Source organism: Tachypleus tridentatus, chromosome 9 (genome assembly GCF_004210375.1).
Source record: "Tachypleus tridentatus isolate NWPU-2018 chromosome 9, ASM421037v1, whole genome shotgun sequence".
NCBI lineage: Eukaryota > Metazoa > Arthropoda > Merostomata > Xiphosura > Limulidae > Tachypleus > Tachypleus tridentatus.
The window spans coordinates 103,434,164-103,460,560 of record NC_134833.1 but is presented as its reverse complement, the minus strand read 5'-3'; the positions used below and the strand labels follow the sequence as shown (position 1 = coordinate 103,460,560).

General features: G+C 32.6%; 1 protein-coding gene and 1 long non-coding RNA gene across 5 annotated transcripts in view; one reads left to right on the top strand and one right to left on the bottom strand.

Annotated features, from left to right (window-relative positions):
• Positions 1-1,715: 1,715 nt before the first annotated feature.
• The window catches only part of LOC143225935 (uncharacterized), a 52,188-nt gene continuing 27,506 nt past the window's right edge, over positions 1,716-26,397 (bottom strand). For 2 of the 4 annotated variants that reach the window (XR_013014205.1, XR_013014204.1), the window contains 4 exons: positions 18,867-19,211; positions 17,011-17,050; positions 5,952-6,132; positions 3,647-5,730 (listed from right to left, as the gene is read on the bottom strand). This is a non-coding gene — a long non-coding RNA (uncharacterized LOC143225935). Of the gene's footprint in view, positions 3,299-3,646; positions 5,731-5,951; positions 6,133-17,010; positions 17,051-18,866; positions 19,212-19,762; positions 19,981-26,397 lie in introns of those variants that run through there. The other 2 variants (XR_013014203.1, XR_013014202.1) reach the window with 2 other exon arrangements.
• Positions 22,715-24,332, top strand: LOC143225933 (uncharacterized). The gene is made up of 2 exons (XM_076456186.1): positions 22,715-22,847; positions 23,682-24,332. Exons 1-2 carry the CDS (start codon positions 22,824-22,826, stop codon positions 24,108-24,110), a joined length of 453 nt encoding a protein of 150 aa, XP_076312301.1. The 5' UTR covers positions 22,715-22,823; the 3' UTR covers positions 24,111-24,332.

Below are 26,397 nucleotides of genomic sequence, written 5' to 3'. Positions count from 1 at the left end.
AATGACGATCATGTTTGGTGCGACGGGTATTTGAACTCGCGACCTTCGGCCTACAAACTGAGCGCCTTACATGCTCGCCCTTTCAGCCGTGGGGGCGTTATAATGTGACGGTCAATCCCACTATTCGTTAGAAAAAGAGTAGCTCAAGAGTTGGCGGTGGGTGATGATGACTAGCTGCCTTCTCTCTAGTCTTACACTGCTAAATTAGAGACGGCTAGCGCTGATTGCCCTCGTGTAGCTTTGCGCGAAATTCAAAACAAACAGATAAACATTTTTCTCCCAGATTTCTCACGGAATAATTATAGCTAAAAGTGTATGCATGTTCCATATCACAGACGAGACCTAAAATAATTTGAAAATGAATTGCTTTCACTGTTTCGACATGTATATAAATATATATATATATATATTATTGTATTTATTTATCATATTTTTCTTTCTTATATTAATAAATATACTCAAAACTGATCCTGCTGGAGCTTCAATTTTTAAAGTTGTTATTAAAATATCTTGTATCAATTAGTTAATTTCCGACGTACAGTTAAGTATGCGTATCTGTCAACACCGGTTAACTACTTTAAAAACTGGTTGACAAAAAACGTATACTGAAGCTTTCCCGAAAAAATATCTTAAAATTATTTTCGCTGCTAGATGATTTCTTTTCTCCAAGCAAAACGTATGTTAATGAAGAAATGGATAAAATCAAATAATATATATATAGAAAAAGAGTTAGACTACTTAATAATTAAAATTAACATAACACACAATATTGAAGAGTACATACTAAGTAATAGTGAGATTATTGAAAATAGATATGTTCCACAGAATTCAAAACTTAATAAAACCAATGAAGTTCAGGTGTTAATCATGTTGAAAAAGAATAATAATTGACTTCTTTTCTTGTTTATTAACACAATTTTAAATCCTGGAAGTTGTCTCTCACAAAATACACGAACTTCCAAAACAGTCAATGAGTAATACTTAAGTTTGTAAGGAATGTCAGCGAATCGAAAACGAAAACTAATATTTCTTAATTCTAACTGGTCTTCTGTGTGGTTGTTCAGGAAGGAATTATGCTAGTTGTAAGTATATAATTCTATTTTGTATTTTTAGTTCCAAGCCTTAAAAAGACAAATAACAAAATAAATTTAAGTTTGAAGATTTAATCCTCATTTTATCTATATGAATGATAGATATGAAACCTAAGAAAATATGACCAGTTGTATTAGTGAAAAAGTGAAGAACAGGATGATACCTTTTTGTAATTACAAAATGTACCGTGAAAGGTTCATTCAAAGATTTTGTGTAGTGTCCAAATAATTACCTGCTTGTCTTGTTCCTGTTTCTATTTTAATAAAGAAAAATATAGTTCTCTGAGTAAAAGCTGTGATATTTTTGGCCATATTTATCAAAGAGAAAAAGACAAGTTGTTACTTTACTGTAAAAACATTCTGCCAATATTGTTAGTGAAATATTTACTTATATCTGTAAAACTATAAAAGGAAATACTTTTCCGTCCCCTTATTCTGAGAGTAAAGCCCAAAATTCTCAGTCTTCGAGAAGATATTCTGATAACATGTAGTAAAATATAGTGCTTCGTGTAAAACCAAAATAAAACTTTTAGGCCATGTTAATCATAGACTGAAGTCCAAAACTCTCAGTCTATGAGAAGATACATTGTTAATAATGGTAGGTAATTTTACAGAAGTCCTTCAGAGAATTAACGTTTATTAACTTAAACTAAAACACCACGTACATATACACAGATGCGCGCATTTATACTTCGTTAAATTAAAAACAATTATTTTAACTATTCTGTAGGCCGTGGTTTCAGTGCTTCTTCTGGGAGCAGCTGAGAATAAGGAAGACCTGAAGATATCAGATACTTTTGCTACTCCTTACTACGGTGGTGGTTACGGACTTGTTCACGGGCCTGTAGGTTAAGGGGGTAATTGCTATGAGCCCGGTCATGGCGCTCACGGACAAGTTGGTTATGGATTACATGCACTTCATGGTAGGTATGGACAAGGACTACACAAAATTCACAATTATGCTGACCATAGGAACTTGGGTGCCCATGGTGCTCATGTCGGCTATGGTGGTGGCTTTAAAGATGTTGACCACTTTGCCCGTAACAAGGGTGTTAGGTATGAAAAAGCTCACTCTCACGACAAGAAGTCTAAACTTTCATAACACCGGTAGTTCACATGGACTCTACGATGTACAGCATGAATTGAACGATTATGATGGACACCATAATCTAGAAATCTATGACGGGTATGGTGGCGCTGCTTACTGTACTAAGGATCTATATGGACACCAAGGTTATGGCAAGTATAACCATCTAGGTGTCATCTATAATACCCATGGAGGACTTGGCTATGGTGGATATGGTCACGGAGGATTAGGCTATGACAGATTTGGCCATATAGGACTAGCCTATGGTCATTGATAATCTGCTTGTAGTGAAGGCAAATAACAAATTAATAGTAACACTGTTTTAAAATTATTTACTATTGTGTTGTAAGAAAAAAAATTAAAATAATAATTTGATGTAGTATAATAACATTTAATGTGCAACAACTAGACGTTAAGAGCGGTAAGCTGTACTTGAAACATCACAACATAAACATGTTCGTCACGAATGTCTACAAAATAGATGAGAGAATTATAAAAAAGTTGCTTCTTAGAAATAATATTTTATTTTATGGTTAGAGACTTAGAACATTTAACTTACACTTTTTGTTAAAAAACAAAAATATTTATTTTATTGTACGAAAATCCGAATAAATGAAATTAAGAAGCTTTATTCCTTCACGAATAATCTTTACAATTTATAGAAATACCTTTTAAAAAGTACTACCTCCCTTTGCTGCTTAAAGACACAAGTGTATAATATCGTTTTCCTCAAACCATAGTTTACTTTAGTTTCTATGACACTGATAAAATGTTACTTGTTCCCCTATTATAAAAATTCATTATAAATGATTATTTTTTCCAGCATAACTCTTTCCATTCGACAAAAGGAAAAGCTCTATAGACAAGAAACGTTGTTTATGGTTTTACTCACCAAAACTGTTTTCAATAAATGGTTGATAATATTACCTTTGACGTAATATGATTGATAAATTTTGAATAAAATACACACAATGGGAAACAAATCTTTCATTTAAAAAATTCTTTATGTAGCACTGTTTGTGGCTCAGCAGTAAGTCTGAAGGTTTCTACCACTAAAATCCTAGTTTTGACATCCGTGATAGGCACAGCGTAGATAACCTTTATGTAGTTTTCTGTTCATCTACAAACACAAAAAAGCGAATATTATGTAGTTAAAGTTAAAATAAAATCGTGTACTGTGTAGGGTTTAACTTGGATTAAATGAATTTTCGTATGTTTCACTTTATAGAAATATTAGCTGGTTCTCAACAAAAATGTTGCGTCATTTAGTAACTGTAATACAAATTAAATCTTCAAATATGGCAACAAAAATGAAATAAAATGTTATACATTTCATGTCTTTCGACAACAACATTTAAGTGTCTGTAATGCGAACTTAGATGAAGGATAGACTAAGCTGACTGATGTTTAGAAATGAGGACATTTTATATTATTTCCCAACTACTACAATATTTCAAATGATTTGTGTGAAGAACGCGCGTTTCTTAGTCACGTGGTTTATATTCAAATATTGTAGCTATAACTAAAGTAAACTTAATTTGCCCTTAAAATACACCATCATGTGTTAGACCATCACCAAATAACGAATAGTAAAAAATAAAATTTCTTATTTATTGTTCTGTTGGTAATCTGTAATGACGTCATAGAACTCATTGGTACCAAGTTTGTCTAATTAAACTACAACAAATCTAATCTAACCTAACAATTACCAATTATATCTGTCGTAAATATAATTATACTTCATATAAATATACTTTGAAATGTAAACAATTGATACGGCATGTAATTGCATCATAATGTTTCAAATTTGGACAAGTTTCAACTATGACGTCATGTTTTATTTTGCTTCATTTCGTTTGAGATTTAGCCGCTAATTCACATTTGGCTTTTTAACGACAGTTGGCATCACAACCCAGGGTTGACCGATGTTTCATACGAAAATTACTAAGCTATCTTGCATCTTTAATGACGCAAGCGATCTTGAGATGGTACCATATCTATTAGCAGCCAGTGGTGCTACTGTCGATGTTAATTAAGATTGTATTAAAACTTTCACCGCGAGAACTTCCCCTAAGCTAAATAAAATCGTCTGGCATTCGGCAGAATAAAATATTAAAACGTGTTATATTAAAAATATATTTTACTTTTTTGTACATTGTATTCTGATCCAATTTTGTAGCCTTAGGAACAAATATTAACATTCTAAAATTTCCTCGCGGAGCCGTAGATAACTATAGCGGAGCCCAAGGGCTCCACGAAGCATAGTTTGAAAAAAGATGCGTTATCATTATAATATTTATATTTGTCTAAAAAATTATATTAATCAAATCAGTTAAAGACTGAATAGGTCTCTTAAAGATAAACTTTACAAAACGTTCTCTTTCTTAAATTTTCGGTGAAGAACAAAATTATTTTCTTTCAAAAGGTTTGCTTGTTTGAAGTTAAGCACAAAACTACACAAAGGGCTGTCTATGCTCTGACAGCCACGGGTATCAGAACCCAGTATTTCTAGCGTTGTAAGTTAGCAGACATTTTGAGTGGAGTAATAAAAATGTAAGCTCTTTATACAAATAGTAAAGTACTATTTGTTTTATTTTACATTTTTTATACTTTACTTTTCTTCTATCTTATTTTAACTTCAAAGCCTTTTATCTTGTCATATTTTTGTTCAAAGATATATTACTAAATATTCTATACTGTGTATAGGAATATTTGTATAATTTTCTTTTTGTGAAATTGGAAAAAAAATATATATATATATAAATGCACAAATTCCATCATACAACTCTTACATGACAATGAATTCCAACTTAACATCGACCCACGATATAATTAATATAGACAGCCTATATTTTGAGTATTGCTTGCTACATTTGTTATACAGTAGGCAAACTCAGTTTCATAAAGTAAGTCGATGAAAAGGAAACTGTATAAAATAACAACCAACTACATTAGCTCGTGTCATCAGCTGTTTGTCTGTAAAATGTCCTATGCATAGAATTCATTTTCAACCTCCCCTCTTCTCCTGGATAAAGAAACAATTATGATTGGAACATGTATACACTAAAAAACATAAAAACATCCTTTAAAGAAATAGCATTCACTATTTTCAAATGTATGACAAACTGCATTCCTGGTTCATCTTTATATTTTCATGATTAATAAATTTGTAGAACACTGATCTTCTGCTAGTAACTTTAGTTCTGAATGATTTTATACCTCTTGTGTCAGTGGCTTTGACTATCTGAGCTTGGTTACTTTGCTACTGATGTATCATTTACTTATGTTTGTCGTCATGGCAAAACCATTCAAAATAATTACCAAATTTGCACATTTTCATTTATATAAATGTTTAGAAGCGAGTAGTTTTTCGAGATGGCTGCTTTCTCTCTGGCAGAGTGGGTACAGGGAGCTCAGGATACATGAAGTAGATGCATTCTTGCCAGCCCAACATTTGAAAGGGTCCACCATGCAGAAGTAACAATTGCTTGAGTGGTCAGTGGGTTTACGCCAAATTCTTGAATAGTGAACTTCATGGCTCTCTTTTCCCCTCTGTATCATTTTGCAAAAGAGCAAAATAAAATTATTATTATGAAGAATAAATTTATTTCATCCACAACTAATGTGTAAGAGGTTCATGTAAAATATTTTATGTGATATTTTTATATACTATTGGAAATTAAAAAAATAAAAGATATTTAAATTTTGAAAAGTCTAAAATTTGTATAATATAAAATCTTACTATTAAAGTGAGCAAAAATTGTCCATCTTACCTTCTATACTTTTTTTTTTGCAGTGCTTGCAGGTAAAATGAGGTGCCGAAATATGTCTTGTAGGCTTCACACATTTTAGTAGATGCTGTCACAGAGTACTTTTACGCTCTTGTCTTGATAAATTGGCCACATTCATAGCAGAGTGCGTTTGGAGAATGCTTGCAGCTTCTTAATGTCACCTCTGATAAAATCAAATAGGTCAATATGTTCACTTAGGAAGCTAGAACTAAACTGAAGTGGTGAGTGGTGAGCTCCTGTATATATATATATATATTATTATGGAAAGTTTTAGAAAATTCTAAAAGGATCTTGAAAATTCTCATAAGTTCTACATCATTCTAGAAAGTTCTCGAAAATTCTTTTAAGTTCGAGAAAATTCTCTATCAGCTTCTCACCACTGAATCTTCCTGGAATGTTCTAGAAAATGTGTAAATTTAAAACTTTCATTACCCAGATCACAAAAGCAAAGTTTGAAGAGAAAAATAGGTCTTTTCCATTTACTTTAGACATAAGCAATAGGGAAATAACACTTTCTGCCCAGGAACAAGAAAATTAAAAATTTTGTTACGTAGTGTAGTTTGAAGGAACGTAATAATTTGAAGTACCATGTTGACTTAATAAATTGTGTTTGTTTGTAATAAAGCACAAAGCTACACGATGGGCTATCTGTAGATATTTGAAACAATATTGAATCCCGGTTTCTGGTGCTATGCCACGGGGGGCTCTGCAAATTGGATATTTTGAACAGAATTCAACATTATGAGAGTTAATAATTTTCGTTAATGTTAACGACCTTAATGGATGGAATTAGGATAATTATATGTATAAATAATTTCAAAGCGAAAAACTGTTTTTCTGACATTCACAAACAAAACCATTTATAAAAATGTAAACATGAATAAGTCACACTTGAAGAGAATGCTAAGTTAATTAACATTTTAAACAATAAGTTATTTTAATTCTCCCTTTGACCCTCTGTAGCACAGCGAGATGTCTGTGGACTTAAACCGCTAGAAACCGAGTTTCGATACCCGTGGTGGACAGAGCACAGATAGCTCATTGTGTAACTCTGAGTTTAATTCCAATCAAACAAACAAAATTTCTCTCTTTTCTCGAGTCACATTTGGAAAAATTATTTTAAAACGTTACTTTTGGAAGTTTAGAACTAGTATTTCATGGATTACACTCATGTGAGATGTGTTTCCCTTATAGCAATTTATCATGCTGCCAAAGCATAATTGAAACATCGAACGTTGCCAGTTAAATGTTCATGTTACACTACGACCAAATAAAATACACATTTGTTCGTATATGAGCTACAAGTTTTCATGAACTTATTTTCTAATCTAATCCAGCTACACGTTTCGATGAAATACTACTCTAACTTAACATTTAAAATTTATTATACTTACTTTGACTGAAAAGATTATCACCAATTACAAAAACTGGAACGATGTTTATGTCTGATTAATAATATTATCTTAATGTTTGATTTTATAAAAGAAAAATTACACATTTCCCGAAAAATCAACTATCAGATCTCTTTCTGTCAAACTGTTCAATGATCACCTAATGATAAACATTTTTTAACCCGCTGTTTTCCTTGCACCAAGTTAATCACAATCTATGTTCAGACTAGGAAATGTCGGTAATTATGATGCTTGGTTTTATAGATAGGTTTGTGTGTGTCTAAATGTGAATTTCAACTATTGTGTAAAATTTTAGTATTTCCTTGTTTAGAAAATAAAAAGAACACATTTATAACGCGATATAAATACTTCAAAGATTGAGAATAAAGAAATACACTCTACACCTGGTCTTCAGAGTGATTATTCAGGACTCAAGAAAAGCAGATATGCTAGTGGTAAGTACGTTATTCTACTTAGCATGCTTTCGTTCCCAAAACGTAAAAGACTCCAAACGGGGCCTGGCGTGGCCAGGTGGTTAAAGCAAACGACTCGTAATCTGAAGGTTGCGGGTTCGAATCGTAGTCACACGAAACATGCTCGCTCTTTCAGCCGTGGTTGCGTTATAAAGTGACGTTGGTGAAAAAAGTAGCTCAAGAGTTGGCGGTGGGTGGTGATGACTAGCTACCTTCCCTCTAGTCTTACACTGCTAAATCAGGGACGGCTAGATCCCTTGTGTAGCTTTGCGCGAAATTCAAACCAACCCAAACACCAAACGGAGTAATTTCAAACATGAGCGGCCTGGCATGGCCAGCGCGTAAGGCGTGCGACTCGTAATCTGAGGGTCGCGGGTTCGCATCCCCGTCGCGCTAAGCATGCTCGCCCTTTCAGCCGTGGGAGCGTTATAATGTTTCGGTCAATCCCACTATTCGTTGGTAAAAGAGTAGCCCAAGAGTTGGCGGTGGGTGGTGATGACTAGTTGCCTTCCCTCTAATCTTACACTGTTAAATTAGGGACGGCTAGCACAGATAGCCCTCGAGTAGCTTTGTGCAAAATTAAAAACAAACAAACAAACATGAATATTTAATTCTCTACTTATCTACATGAAAGAAAGATATGAGAACTAAAGGAACCTTGATCAGTTTTTCAGTGACACAAAACTTCTAAAATTACTTTCTTCTGAGACCATTAAATATATCGTGAAAAGTTGAATTAAAATTATTTATCTAATACCTAAACAATTATTTTGTTAATGTTTTGATGCTAAAAATCAAATTTCCATGCGCAAGGTGTTAAGCTCTGTGCTTAACGATAAACAAACAAAATTATTTTTGTTCTTGTATTTTTTCAATAAAATAAATTATATTTTTAGTCGTAAAAAACATCGCATAAGTTTCAGATTATATTAATTACAAAGATATAAACAAAATTTTATATTTACTGAGAAACATCATGCTAATATTAATACATAATCTTAAAGAGAACCTTTAGAGAATTAATGTTTATTAAATTGAACTAAAAAACCACATACATACACACATGTGCGCATTTATACTTCGTTAAATCAAAAACAGTTATTATTATATTCTGTAGGCCGTGATTTCAGTGCTTCTTTTGGGAGCAGCTCTCGCCACTGAGGATAAGAAGGAGGACTTGAAGAAACCAGAGACAAATACTGCACCTCAACACGATGGTGGTAATGGACCTCATCACGAACCTGTAGGTTATGGTCATCCGCCTATTAACGACTATGATAGCAACCGTGGCTATGGCGCTCACGGACAAAGTGGCTATGGATTAAATGCAGTTCATGGTAGATACGAACATGAATTACATGGGCTTCGTGATTATGGTAGCCACAGAAACTTGGGTGTCCAGGGTGCTCGTGTTGGTTATGGTGATGGTTTTAAAGACGTTGGCCACTACTCCCGTAACAAGAGTGATGGGTATGAGAAAGCTTACACTTACGACAAGATGTCCAGCTTTCAAAATGCTAGTGGCTCCCATGGACTCTACGATGCACAGCATGGATTGAACGATTATGGTGGTCACCGTAATTTAGGGATTTATGGCAAGCATGATGGTGCTGTTTACGATACTAAGGATCTATATGGACACCAAGGTTACAGCAAATATGACTATTTGGGTGCCCATGGAGGACTTCGCTCTAGTGTCTATGATCACAGAGGATTAGACTATGGTTTATACGGTTACGGAGGGTTAAACTATGATGGATATGGTCAGAGAGTATTGGGCTATAGTGCATACCATCCCGAAGGATTAGGCTATGGTGGATATGGTCACGAAGTATTGGGCTATGGTGGATATGATCGTGGACTATTGGACTATGATGGATATGGTCACGGAGGATTAGACTATAATAGATATGGTCAGGAAGTATTGAACTATGGTGGACATGGTCACAGAATATTACGCAATAGTGGATATGGTCGCAGAAGGTTGGGTTATGGCAGAGTTGGCTATCGTATAGCCAACACGAATTAATAATCTTTGTATCTTGTATGCAGCATATTTCACTTACTCTGTAATCAAAGTAACCATTTCCCTACAAAGTATAATACTTTTAAACTCTTGAAACTGTTATTTACAAAAGAAACATAAACACTGCTAAGAAGAAAACAATAAAATGTTATTAGTACGTAAATTTCAAACTGTAGGGTTAGTGGTATGGTAGTCATCACCCACTTATAGATTTAAGTATGGATAAACTTTCTTTTTTTCTGGATAAACTGTAATTTGAACTGAAAGTTTTCCTGAGTTATACCAACAGATGGGATCAATACATGAACATGTAATGCTGCTATTATTTTAAGGTCCAGTGTAAAGACGGAGCATAAATAGAATAATATTCGTTTCGTATTGCTCAGCTTTCACGTGACATGCGTGTAACTAATTCTTCCAGTTAGAAATTTATATAAATTTCTCAACAAGTGGGTTTCTCGACTTCCAGTTAGAAGTACTACGTTGTTATGTTTTATCTCAATAATTGATCAAGCTAATATTTAGAAATGCATATAACCCAGTCATAACGTCCACGAATACAACTGATGTGTAGGAATGGATATAACCCAGTATGGATATAACCAGTATGGATTGCTAAACTAATGTTTAGCAATTGATGCAAGCCAATTATAACGTCTACGTGTCAAGCTAATATTTGAAATGCATATAAGCCAATCATAGAACCTACAGAAACAAGTAACAGTAAACACTTATTGCTGCTAATGAACAACACAGAGTGCTAATACTCAAACTTATTAGTAATTTTAGAGAACTGAACAGTAACAGGTAGTGTTTGTAATAACATGTTCCCCGCTAGTACAGCGGTAAGTCTACGGATTTACAACTCTAAAATCAGAGGTTCGATTCCTCTTGGTAGACCCAGCAGATAGCCCAATGTGGCTTTGGTATAAGAAGCACACACACGGTCGTAACAATATGATCTGTATTACCTGAAGTATAAGCTTGTGTCATTCTATAGATTTATATTTGTTGATTGTATTGTTCTTTGTAATAAACATACCACACATACAAAATAAATAGAAAGCTAAATTTAAGATGTATTGTGGGGATTTCTACAGTGACAATACTTGGAAGATAGTTTCAACACGTGTGATTGGAGATCAATAACGTAAAATAGATATGCGTGGACACATTCATTTCACACGATTTGTGCGTTTGTGTGTAAAAATATAAATAGATAAATAAATTTTCAGACTTATATTTCATTATACATTACAGTTTAAAAGATTTGTTTCTGTATTTTTTACCGCGAACTGACAGATAAGTAGTCCAATATCTGTCTCTCAGTCTGGGTAGATATTTGGTAGTTGTGTGTGACCTTGGAGAGCTCGGCTCTCGTCACACTTCTTCTTTCTCAATAGTCACATAACAAAAGGTTTCGGCCGGATTTCAAATCGATGTTTCGTCTCTAGCTCAACAAAACAAATCGTAAAAACAAACTCATAATGACGAGAAATCCACTTAAAGTATAAATGTATTCTAAAGACGACTGGATTGGGTATTTAAACTTTAATTAAAATAAAACACAGAACAATGTTTCGACATTCTCAGGTCATTTTCAGGTTAAAAGGGCACATATCATAGAGACAAGAGTGTAAACGAGTACGAGATTGTAGGGACGTTGCAGGTAGATGTTAGGTTATAATTTAAAATAGGTATAAAGGTGTTCCCTAATAATAGATGTCAGAACTTCTTGCTTAGCAACTGAAGGAAAGCCCCAGGAAACACCAAGTAGTTTTTGATGAAACAGTTTTACATTTGGTTTATTTAGAAGTTGTTAGTAATAAATACCTAGTAAGAAGCCCAGCACGGTTCACTAGCATTAGTCACGTTCAAAACAGACCAAAAGTCAGAAAACCTGCAATTTTACGTGTGTATAGCGTTTGCCTCAAACATAAAATTAATATGACAGTGAAATATTTGTGTTATGTGGAATACATATATAAACTTATTTCATAAAATATTACCAGCCAGGTGGTTAAGGCGCTCAATTCATAATCTGAGGGTTGCGGGTTTGACTCCCCGTCACACCAAACATACTCGCCATTTCAGCCGTAGGGGCGTTATAATGTGAAGGTCAATCCCACTATTCGTTGGTAAAAGAGTAGCCCAAGAGTTGGCGGTGGGAGGTGATGACTAGTTGCCTTCCCTCTAGTCTTACACTGCTAAATTAGGGATGACTAGCACAGATAGCCCTCGTGTGGCTTTGCGCGAAATTCAACGAAACGAAACAATTATTCGAACACTCGTTCTTACCTCTACCGTTTACTACGTAAGTATCCTACCGATGTATTATTCTGTAAATATGTGTCTGCATAATACTTATATAGATTACATAAATTTTACTTAAATACTACGTGTCTTTACGTTTATTCACAAATGAAAGTCTCTGAGAAGATATATTACACTATGTAACACAAATTTTGTTCCTGGATAGTATGTGTTATTCCTTAATTGCTTATGTTGTAAAAGTACAGGAAATGGCCATTATTCCCTTCAAGCTTTGCTTTTGTGACCTGGGTAATGAAATTTAGAAATTAACCTATTTTCTATGTAAAAACGGACAAATTTGCACATTTTCATTTACATAAGGTCTGAATAAAACAACATATGAATCAAGATTTACATGCATTTGCACTAAAGTTATACAAAAATGTTTAGAAGTTAGTAGATTTTCGAGATTTGCGACTGTAATGTAAATCACTTTCACGTATTAGCCCCCAAATATAGTCTCCCATCATCTTTTCATTATACACTCCTTGATAGCGGCATTCAAAGTCCAGTATATCTTGGATGGAAGCGATCGCCTTGTTCCTTTGAGTATGCTCCCATGTTTTCCTTGAATTTATCAAGATGAACGTCAAGAATATGGACTTTCAGGGACATCCTGCAGCCCATTTTGCCGTAGTTCTTCACCAGAGCCTCAACCAGTTCCACATAATTTTCGGCCTTTTGATTGCCCAAGAAGCCCCGAGCCACTGCGACAAAGCTGCCCCAAGTTTTCTTTCTTCCTACTGAGCTCCTTAGGGAATTATGTGCACTTCTGGATCTTCTTTATTCGTGGTCCAACGAAGATACCAGCTTTGACCTTTGCCTCAGACAGCTTAGGGAAAAAGTCTCGAAGGTACTTGGAGGCTGCAGACTCCTTATCAAGAGCTGTGACAAATTGTTTCATAAGACCCAATTTTATATGCAATTGTGCGAACAACACCTACTAGAGGTCCACTAATGGCTCACACTTTAAAGATAATAGGGAAACTTGGTAAAGCCTCCTTGGAGACCCATCAGGAATGCCACCATTTTGAAGTTTCCGATAACCTCCCAATCATACTCATCATACTTTAAGGCTTCTAGCAAGATCTTGATGCTGTGTTATTCCTTTTTGAGGTGCACCGAATGAGCCAGGGGAAGAGACGGATACTTATTCCTGTTATGAAGCAGCAAAGCTTTGAAGCTTCTGGATGAGCTATCAATGAAGAGGCGCCACTCGTTGGGGTTACAGGCAATTCCAGTTGCCTCGCATAGACTGAATACGTTGTGGCAGAAGCAGAACCCATCATGATGAGTGAAGTTCTTCAACATTCTAGAAAATTCTTGTAAGTTCTAGAACATTTTAGAAAGTTCGAGAAAATTCTCTATCAGCTACTCAGCACTGAATGAATCTACCTGGAATGTTCTGGAAAATGTGTAAATTTGAAACTTTCATTACCCAGGTCACAAAAGCAAAGTTTGAAGAGAAAAATAGATATTTTCCATTTACTTTAGGCATTAGCAATTGGGAATTAGCATTTTCTGCTGAGGAGCAAGAAAAAGTAAAAATGTTGTTACATAGTGTTATTTACTATAGGAATTAGCGTTAGATGTTTGTTTTTAAGTTGTACAAGTGGTAAATAAACCAAAAACTTATTTTAATCTAATCTAAATTTCGTTTTTTGTTACACCGTCAGGTTTCCTCTATTTTCTTCTTTATACCTCAACAACATCAGGTGTCTCCTTGATATCCATGCTTTCTAGGATCAATAATCTCTGGTAACAAAGTTTCCATAAAAAAACAACAACAAAAATATATTTTGGAAAATATTTGTGGGTTCTCAGAACTTTTCTTTTTTTCTTTATTCTCTGGATGTTTATTTTTTGGATTTCACAGAACAAAGTCACAAAAATCTCAAAGTATAATACACAGCTGTCCCTGAATTTGATAGTAGTAACTATGGTTTTCTTTCAGTTTCAGATAAGCTTTTTCCACAATAAAGCAGAAGGTTTTTATTTTTTAAAAGCTTCAATTAATTAACTTTTTGGATGCTTTACTTCAATATTCCATTACCTCCAATCATTCCATCTGGTGATGAGCCAAAGAATCCGTTTTCAATATCTACAAATAGGCCCAAAGGCTCGACATTTATACCTGAAGCATTGGTATGGGCAACAATTACATTTTGTTCATTTTATTTTGCCATATTTAACAACTAATGTATTTAAGCCAATGTCGTACAAAATGCGTTTTACAAGAAAGACACGTGATGTCATGTCTCTCATCTAACTACATACGTCAAAGTGTGAAACTGTCAGTCTTATTTTTCTCGTCTTTCCATTTTGGGCTTTTGTTCTGTTCCTATGTTTTTCTCTCAGTGTTGTCTCCCTAATCACCTTTGATACCTACAATTCCATTAGAAATTCAGTTTTCTTCTTTCATATTTTGTCTGACATGTATTTCAGGTTTAAATAATGTAGTTGTAACTAAATACAATTTTATTTGCATATAAAATCACACCACCATTCTCTCACCAATTAGCAACTAGAAAAAATAATATTTGTTTTATTATTACGCGTAATTATTGTCAATTATTCAGTTAAACAAAGTTTACGTTAAGCTTACGTTGTTTCTAAATATATCTTTATTTTAATGAAGTTATATGTTACAAGTTTTCTTACAGATAAATTTGATTTGTATAATATAAAATAAAAGTAAAAGTAAATATTCTGAAGTAATAGGTATTATATATTTGTGATATTGTCAGATATACTGATTTCTTGCAAAGTAAACTGGTAGGGTCTGCAAAAGAAGAGCCATAGGATAGTGTATTATAGAGTATGGGTTTGTGTTTCTTGACTTTGACAGAACCCGACGCAAAAAAAACAAACAGCTATCTTTACTTATAAATGTAAAGTTAAAATGAAATAAGTGTCTGTAAAACCTCTTTAACGGTGAGAAAATGTTAATTCTAAGTTCTCAAAAGAATTGAGAATGAATACTGGTATTGAATACTTAAGGCATATTATAAGTTGAAGAAGCTTCCTTTGTTATTAATTATGTTTGAAAATCTCTGGAAAAGCTGTTGAAAAACTTATACATAAAACTAACCCTAAATCTCAAACAAAAGCTAACGCGATTTTTTAACAACTGCAACATTTTTCTCAAACAAGGTTTATTTGTTATTTTTTTAATTTTGCGCAAAGCTACATGAGGGCTATGTGCGCTAGCTGTCCCTAATTTAGCAGTGTAAGACTGCAGGGAAGGCAGCTAGTTATCACCAACTTGTTTGGAGTAATGGAGATTCGAGCCCGTGACCCTAAGATTAGGGATTGAGCGCTCTAACCTCCTGGTCATGTGAGGCCGCTAGAACAAGGAAAAGTCTAACCAAATCTGAATAGCAAAGTATTGGTCTAAAACAAAGAAAAACACAGACATATATTTATATATATACACACACATCTTCTTTCCGTCTCTCTCTAGAAGCACTAGCTATCCACATGATTGAGAATCGCTCTCAAATTAACAAAGGGGTGTTAAGACTTGTTTTCTATGTATAATGATCCCTATCGCTATCTATAACGTATCACATGCTGTTCTTGTGGGGAACATTGTGATGTCTTTAATAACTCTCCCAATCCAGTGAGCAACCAAACCAAAGTGAAATTTATAGCGCTCTTGAACAATGTTTTAAAATAAAACCCAAAGAAATCACCCTGAAATTTTTCAAAATGTTGCATATCAACTAATGTGGTAAAAGAAATACAGTACCTTTGTGTACCATATACATGAAGAAACGCTTTCAAGTTATACCAGTTCTCATTAGCTTAGCTAGATGGATAATAGGAAACATCGAGTAAAGTTTTATAGGTTGTAAGTTGAAGAAACGGTTTACCGTCAAATGATACGTTCATAAGCAAAATTTTTAATACGCATATCTATCGCACACTTAGTAGGAAAAAATATTATACATTATTACCCATGCAGTGTTTAAAATATATTTTCTGTCAATTATACTAATTACGTAATTTAAGGATTGAAAATATCCTCTGAAAATTGGCATTATCTGACAGATGTACACGTTACATACTGCACTTTACATACTGTATTTTACATACTGCACTTTACATACTGTATTTTACACACTGCACTTTACATACTGTATTTTACATACTGCACTTTACATACTGTATTTTACATACTGTATTTTACACTTTTTACATACTGTATTTTACATACTGTATTTTACACACTGCACGTTACATACTGTATTTTCATTATCTGACAGATGTGCACTTTACATACTGTATTTTTAGTAAAGAACGAAATCACGTAAAAACAAGTTAAAACCCATAGAATATAGTAAAAAGTTGCATCCCTTCTCGTCTTGTATGACTGAACAAATCAAGTATGATCCTGATTCATTCTGATTACTTCATTTTTCTAAAATGCATGGTGTGTTATTATCAAAACTTATCTGTACTTACCAGCATATCAAAATAAATAAACAGAGAACAAAGTGAACATTAAAAATTAAAATTTCATGATTGGTTAACTGTTAGGTTTAATAATTGACAAGTTATGTACTCATTTTAAAGGAATTAGAACTATAAAAAATCTAAGGATTATTGTTTCTCTAATTGACTTGATCTTTAAAAGGCTATGTTAGTTTACAACATAACAATTTTAGTCACCCAGAAAGGCCACAAAAATGAATACTAAGTAAACTGTTAAATAAACTATATGTTTAATTAGAATGATTTTATTTGAATAATAAGACAAGTTTCGTAATAAAAAAAATAATTTGTTTGTTAGAGTTACAATTCAAAAGACGTGATATTTATGAAAAATATCCCACCCAGTGGATTATTTATCTGTCACAATGGACTACGAGACACCTGCAAAAGATACAATAAGTAAGATTAATAACCGTTATATTACTACATCTAGCACAACTATATCTAACTAGTAACCGTTATATTACTGCACGTGGTACAACTACATCTGACAATCCATTCACGTAATTTTGCACAAAATATGATCTATTTTAAACATCATGTTCGTTAATATGATATTACTAGATTCTGTTTGTATGTCTTCTTCGTATTTTAAATTTCCATATTGTCTAAATAAATCAGTATATATATTTTAAATTATCAAAAGAATATAGTTACGTTAAAAATATTTTTCTAATCACTATTATAAAGCTGGTATTCTAAATGGTATGACTTTATTTATCATTTTATTAATTCTATTTCAAGCAGTATTCCTTGTCCTATTATATGTAACTCAACATGCATATTATAATGCGTCAATAGGAATATTCAACATATTTATCTGGCTTTGACAGATTGAAAACTATGGTATAAGGTATAGACAATAATTATTAATCCATAGAATACACAATATATCATTTTTCCTAGATCAAACTTACTACCTAAAGAAAAAATACGTGATATTCAAAATATTAAGATAACATTTTGTAGTCTTCAAATAGTTACAGTAAGCTCAATCAAATATTTTGGTGTTATTTGTGATTAAATATTAAATTTGAAAAAAGTATATTAGTTAAAAGAGGGTAGATTTAATTAAATATAGTTTAGAAAAATATTATAAATAATGGTTGTAATGGTGTCACAGTTTTAGAAATTTATGGAGTTCATATTTAAATTATATCGGAATATCGTGTGTTGCCTGTATTAATTTCTCATAATATTATTCAGAAGTAATCCAATGTCTACAAAACTTTGTTTTGGAATTAGCAGCTTATTTTCATTAATTAAGTTATAAAAAAACACTTCATGATACGTTTTCATCCTCAATGATTAATAATATATTGATTTTTTTAAATGGAGAATGCTTTAAAAATGCATACCAAAATTCAGCCTCAGATAATTAATGAAAAAAATTTTACAAAATTTAGAAAGATATATAAATGAGTTACTTTCTTAATTTATATTGCTATGGTTTAAATTAAACAATTCATTGGTTTATAGATTATTATTTTATGTTTGTTAATTTTGCATTATATGTTGTAAAACTTCAATATGTTATAGAACAGTTAGATTTTTGTTCTTTCTTTTTTGTTTTACTGATAGTGAAGATAAATTTGTGATCTACATTTAACTTCTGTAACTATTTGAATATTAAATGTTTATATACATTTTAACGTTTTTAATTTATTGTCTTAATTTGATTACAAAATATTCATACATTATTTTGTATTGTATTTAATAGTATTCACTGGGTTTCATTATTTTATTACTTATATTCAACTGTTAAGTACAGAAATATAATTATATATATTATATAATTTACAGTATGCTTAATATTGTGAATAAGCACAGTTTTCTTTCATCAAATGACGATAGATCTACCCGTCATGTTTTCTTATAATGATGTAGAGATTTTAAATTAAGTTTCATTACATTTAAGATTTATAATAGTATAAACATATTTGATGAGGATCATAAAGATCTTATCATCTTCCTGTCCTGAATTTTCATTAAAAAAGCACACATATATAAAAATATTAATCTACATATTAAGGCACTTAATTTTAAATTTCAAATGCTGATTGAAAACTGTTAATGAAGTTCTACTAAATAAATTAGAGAAATACAATTTTAATATATCTAACAGTAAAAATAGTATACCTTTTATGTTTCTTTTAGTTTTAAAATGTTTATGAAACTTCAATGTAATTGTACTTACATGTTATCTTGAAAAATGATCATTTATCAAACAAACTATAGACGCAACTAAATATAAAAAGGCCCCACCCGGCACGCCCAAATGAATAGGGCGCTCGACTCGTAATTTGAGGATCGTGGATTCAAATTCTCGTCACACCAAACATGCTCGCCCTTTTTGCCGTGAAGATGTTATAATGTTCAATCAGTCCCACTAATTTGTTAGTAAAGGAATAGCCCAAGAGTTGGCGGTGGGTGGTGATGACTAGTTGCCTTCCCTCTAGTCTGCCTTCTCGCTAGTCTACTGATTTACAACGAGGGTTCCATTCCTCTTGGTGGACTCAGCACATAGCCCGATGTGGCTTTGCTATAAGAAAAACACAAACACACCTGCTAGTCTTACATTGCTAAATTAAGGACAGCGAGTTCACGTAACTATCGTGAAGCTCTGCGGGAAATAAAAAAAAAAACTGTTAAAGAGCAAAAATCTAACGTTGAGAAAGAAATGTCTGTGAAAATCTTAATCAAGGAAAGGCACAAAGAAAAAAAATTACAAAAATATATATTAGACATTAGAAAACGTATTACAATATAATGACAAAGTAGCCAAATATAATCATGGCACGGCAAGTCATTTTAACAAATAATTAGAAACCATTGCTAATAATAATGTTAATGGCGATTTTAATTATAAATGATATGAATATGATTCTAGCCTCAAAGTGTTTTGCCTTATTAATCATAATGAAATATATGAAGTAATAATAATACTGAAATTGTGAAAATGCAACAGTTAGTTGTGAGATTAAAAAATAATAAATATTGTAAGAAATTCTACTACAACACATAACAAAATACAACATTTCATAATTAAATGTTTCTCATTCATGTATATCGAAAAATTGTAAAGATATTTACCTCTTTCTTGCAGATCTTTATGATAAAAGAGTTAGTGTAAAGGATCACCAAAAATGTCAAGTAGAAACTAGAGAACTTTCAAATAGTTGAATATATTTGTCCAGAAGTAAAATCGGATCAGGCTATTTTCTTGATGAAGATAATTATAATCGCCATGATTTTGAAATATGGAAAGAATAACTCCATTGTGATAGTTGTAAAATCGACAATACAACTAGCTGTACGAATAAATATTTTCAAAACATTGGCATTAACAAATTATTAAAATATTTAAAATATAATAAAATGTTAAATAAATATCAGACTTTCTCAACTTTTACTAAACAACTGATCATCTAGTTAGATTAAATGAAATCCTTATAAATACTTTTAATTGTAGACAGACTACAGTGCCTTTGTGACTTGTTTTTTATATAGAGAAAAACTGTTGATGGTTTCTGATATAATAGTTCAGTTTTTAAATAAGTTAATGATCTCAACTCTCACAAAGTTAAAATAAACATATATATATTTCTTAAATAGTCGACATAATACAATTACAATAAACAATGTATTTTTGTTACTACTCCAAAGATGATATTCAAAAGTGTGTGGCCTTAATCCGCATTTTATTTATTTTGCTCAAAAATAGTGTTCTTTTTCCCATTATAGGTTAGTATTGCACACTAGATAGAGTCAGGAAGTATACCAATAATTATTTAAAATGTTAATTTGGCCTTGACAGATTGAGAACTGTCCTTCTAGTCTGCTAAATTAGGGGACGGCTAGCGCAGACAAACCTCGAGTAGCTTTGTGCGAATTTCAAAACAAACAAACAGAATACAGAATTAAATATTATGATGTTATTTGTGATAAAATATTAAATTAAAGAAAAAAATTAGATTAATCACTTCAAAGAGGACGGGTTTAATTAAATATACTTCAGATAAGAGAAATAATGGTTGTAATAGAGTCAGAGTTTTAGAAATTCGTAAACTTTGTATTATAATTATATTTGAATGTATTGTAATGCTTGGATTAATTTCTCACAGTATAATTTAAAAGAAGTCCAATTTTAGATGGGTTCTTAGATTAGAAGCTTATTTCCATTATTCAAGTTCTAAAAACGTTACATGATAAGTTTTCATTCTCAACGTTTAGTAATGGATTGGTTTCGTTAGCTAAAAAGTATAATAAAAACTCCAAAATTCAGTTTTAATTGATTAATTGAAACAAAATAAAAAATATAGGAGAGTAAATAACTGTTTCATCTTTTAGTTTATATTGTGAAAAATTTAATTAAATAATCAATTGGTTTTAATTTTAAATATTTTGATAATATATATTTTATTATTGTTTTAACTTGGTTACATAATACTGGTACGTTATTTATATTGGTACTGTATTTTGTATTATTCTCTAGGTTAATTTGTCGTATTGCTTATGATCAAATGTTAAACATGGATATGTGATGTTAGCTGTTGTATAAATTATAACTTCTCTTATTTCATAGACCTCCAATGGCTCAGCACTATGTTTGCGGACTTACAACGCTAAAAACCGGGTTTCGATACCCGTGGTGGGCAGAGCACAGATAGCCCATTGTGTAGCTTTATGCTTAATTCAACAACAACTCTTATTTCATAATTTATTTTAAAAATTAAACGTGTAGAAAGTTGGTGGCTGAGATTTCCTGACTTGCAACACAGTATCATGAAACAAAGTATCCACTGTTCCTACTTTTCTATTTAAAAACTAAAATCTTTGTTTCAACACAAATACTCGTAAGATTTTGGCAGATATACGTAATCCAGATAAAACAAATGGCTAAAACTGTCTCCAAACCTCTATATTAAAAAATGTTTTTGTTCATGAACAATGCTTTAAGCATAGAGGCATAGATAGTAAAGATTATATTAAAGTATTGTGTGTTTGAGAACTAAGGCCTTAATTTGTGAAGGTGGAATAAGTAACCCAGCCAGTATCAGTACTTAATCTTAAATTTCTATTGTGACGGTTTTTATTGGGATTAGATTGAAAGATAACCTGACGGTGTACCACGGCACTTCTTAATATCCTGGAACCAATAATTCTTTTGTTAAGCGGCATGATTTTCGCGTGAAGAAAAATTAAAATATGTCAGAAATAAGAACATAATGGCTTTCTCTCTTAACTGCTTAAGAACAAAAAATTTAGTGTGCTTATTCAAGCTTAGTTAGCTTATTCTAGATTTAAAACTATTTCTAAGTATTGTTGTTTATCAACGTTATTTGAAAGACAATTCCTCAGAGTTTTACTTTTATATCATATTTTAAAGTTATAATATTAAACTGATGTCATTATTTGTAGTGTTTGGTATTTTAAAAATACATTCTAAATTCAAAACATCTGATTCTACTATGTGAATGTCAAATGCCAAAAGATACTTCCTAAACGTTTTGTAAATTCTAGAGCAATTAATAAACTACACTTTCCTTGCTACTTTGAGTGTATCTTTTAACACACCAACAACTCTTCTTAAAGGCTGAGTTCTAGTGTAAAACTTTCGAAACAAAATATCCTCTGGTGTAAAATTCATGTAAAGAATACGTCGTGGAGTAAAACTTTATGTAGAAAATACTCTCTGATATGACTAAAAATGTATAAAGAAGCTCATGCAGTGAGGGTTTAAAGATTAACGTTCCGAACATTAATAACGAAGTGAAGTTGGTTAAGTTAACTCAGAGATAACATCTTCACTTGTAATTCATGTAACAAAGCCACTATATACAGTGAAGTAGATGGATAGGTAGGATACGAGTGCTATTTGGTTTTTAACACGGGAAAGCCGAAGGCAAGCGTGTTAGAATTTTTTTTATCTAATTCTTTAATAAATATTCTGTTGCTATCTTACTAAAAAGTAGGTCTTTACAAAAGGTGGAGGCCAGTGATATCGGTTCCACTACCGGAACTAAGTATAGTCTAGTGAAAATGTAGTGAGCCCGTAGGTACTGATGGAGAGTTAAAGAGCTGAGCTCGATTCTCTTGGTGTTCAGATCTGTCTTCTAGAAGAAAGAACGACATAACATCGAGCTCCAACGCAATGTTCAGTCTCGCAATTTTTCTGGTAAGCATGAAACTTTGTTATTTTATAACACGTAAAACTATAAGTCTTTATGTTGTTATTTTTTTATTTTTGAACAAAACTACAAAACGACAATCTCCTAATAGCCATTTCTAAAATTGAAATGATAGATAAGAAAAAACAGCTAATAAGCAGTGTCCAAGAATCATGAACCCTCGAATTCACAGCCCTGTTCACTGTTCACTAGACACTGGACCACGGTTAACCTAACATTATATTAATTTTCTAGAAAATAATTTGATAACATATTTGAGAGGGAGGGTGTTAAGGCCTTCTGAAAAACATTTAACAACAACTCTTTAAAACACAGCTCAAACTGTGGAGTTATCAACGTCTGATTAGTTCATACAATTTTTTTTTTTTTGCTAATTTATCACTCTAGTGATGTTTTTCATAAGCAACACAGTCAACTGTAACCCATTTTGTCGAGTGATTTCAATATTAATCTATCTGATTAAACTATATATACATACACTTTAAGACACGTTATCAAGCTGCTTAATCAGTATTTGATACTCTCACGAGCAGTACGTTCCGATACAAAGATACACAGATGATATTTATGTTATCTGAAAGTAACAATCACTTCATCGAAATACTCGCTGATCCAAAATTTATTTTCTCTTAAAGCGATTGTAAAATGCTCAGAATATTTCTGTTTAGCTAGTTTATCGATATTCTAAATAAATCTAAAACTTTTTTATGTGTGTATCTAGTAGTATAGAGATGTTTTGTTTTCATTACTTGAAGTTTTCCACTGTGTACTTCATACATCAAAGTCGTTACAACACTTACTTAATGTTCTCTCCATAACAGCTCCTTACTCTATCATTCACTATGGTGACATCACAGACGGAACAGTATTTTCCTGTTTCCGGGATAAACGGTTACGAAGAATATGATAAACCTAATTCGAAACTATCTGTTGTAATATACGACAAACGGGCAATTTTTGACCCGCCAGGGCAGTATGGCAAGGGCCCTTGGGAACTTTTTACATTTGGCTACGGAGTCAAGTACGGATTCGACATGAACAAATTTTTCGAGAAGGGCTACGGATACGTCAAGGCATTAGGCCGAGATTTCTGCCGAAAAAATCCGCATTCCTGTCCTAGTTACTACAGCCCTCAACCCTTTACTTACCGAGGTACCAAAGAGCCCTATTGGGGATTTCGTCCACGAGGAGGCATTATACATCCTTTGAGAGAAGCTATAGCATTGAACCGAGGGTATCACCATTACTGACCAATAGACATTTCCTCCGCCTGAACTGACCAGTATGATATCTTTGTGATTAATGTACAACAGTTTGGCTTTAGAGCTGCTTCTCATCCAGTCAATGAACATAGAAAGACTCTTGGGATAAAGAAATTCGAATATTTCCTCTTGTACTTCTGTAATTACAAATTTATACAATGTTTTTAACGTTTTTTTAAATTATCATGTACAGTCAAAAGTAAAAGATAACAGTCCATCGATTCCTTGTAATTATTGAGATTTATTCCACACATTTAAATACATTACAAATACATTAAAAGGTAAGCTAAGAATGAAATAGCTTTTTATTGCAAGTTCGTAATTTGAGAAGAAGATGGTGAGCTTAAGAGGTGATTTCAAGCTGTCCATCCCAAGTCTATCGAATTCTCAAATGATCTATGTCATGAACACCATTCACTGGTAAGGTTGTAAACAGCACCTGTATCACTCTGGATACAAGGATTGTAACATTTAATATATTTCCTAGTGTTTGAGGCGAATTTTCAAATATATATAAATATCTACTAACATAAGTACATAATTTAACAATAATTTATTTGTTATAAACACTCACCTCAAAGCTATGATTACAATTATGTACCCAATAATAACAATCTTACGATCGTGATCCATTATGAATTTACTGTTGGTTTGGTTTGAATTTCGATCAAAACTATACGAGGGCTATCTGCTCTAGCCGTCCCTAATTTAGCAGCTTAATACTAGAGGGAAGGCAACTAGTCAGCACCACCCGCCGCCAACTCTTGGACTACTTTTTACCAACGAATAGTAGGATTGAACGTAACCTTATAACGCCCCCACGGCTGAAAGGGCGAGCATGTTTGGTGTAACGGGGATTAGAACCCGCGACCTTCAGATTACGAGTCGAGCACCATAAGTACCTGGCCATGCCAGGCCTACAGCTATGGAGCTGTTATAATTGTGGCATTCAATTCCACTGTTCAGTTAAAGGTGACCCTATAATGTACGTGTGCTACTGACTTTTCATGCTCCCTCTTTTCAGCAGTTTTACATCAGCAGCTGCTTTAAAACCTACCAGTGGCTCAGCGATAAATATCTAAACTTATGACTCTAAAAGTCGGATTTCAATGCCTATGGTGAGCACAGCACAAATGGATATTGTGCAGCTTTGAGATTAGCAACAAACAAGCAGTTCAGTTTTAATAATATTTTATCTTTAAATATTATGTATGTAAAAAGGTGCTGTTCAGATTGAAAATATCAAATAATCGAGGTAACATTAATAAGAAGGTGCTTTAAAAGAAACATTTTTTTCATGATTAGCTTTCATTAAAACATGGGTGTAATTTCTACGTAGAACACTTGAAATCCGTAATGATTCAATTAACTTGATTATTGTTTCTTCAAAGGGAATATTAATGTAATGTAATACAGACTAAGAACTCGTTGTTTGTACTTTATCACCGAATGTCAGATTTTGTGTATATAAAAACTACAAAAGTGTCTTAAACCTGTAAATCCATTGCTAGTACCTTTTTGAAACAAGCTCTCGAGAAAACTTATCAAATTATTTGCTATAACTACGTACGGTAATGATCAGTATGTAGCGATGGGCCTGAAAGCAATGGCTGCCGCATAATATGTATTGCTCATCATATTTTGATATCTCTCTTTTAACAATCTTTTACGAACCTCTAAGTTAGACTTTTAAGGTTTTCAAAAACTATTAATACCTTAAGTTTAGCCAAATAACATCATTAAAGTAGAGAACGGGCGAGTAGAGTAACAACCAAATGTTTTGTGGATTATTCTGGTTCTAACATCAGAAGGGTTAGCTCACTAATCCCTGAAATTAATGCATTCATTTACACACCGAAATGTTACATTTAACTTGGGTAGTACAGACGATGTGTGGCGTTTCACTAACTACTTACATACAACACATGATGTCATCAAGACAAATCATCACACCGTGTTAAAACTGATGCCTTCATAGCATCTATCATTCATTAATAAAAGAGGAGAAACAAGTAACAAGAACGATTTGCAAAACGAGGATGATGTATGAATAGCAACAGAACGTTTTACAAAACGAGGATAATGTATGAATGGCAACAGAACGTTTTACAAAACAAGGATGATGTATGGATGACAATAGAACGTGTTGCAAAACGAGGATGATGTATGGATAGCAACAAAACGTTTTACAAAACAAGGATGATGTATGGATGGCAACAAAACGTCTTACAAAACGAGGATGATGTATGGATGGCAATAGAATGTTTTGCAAAAC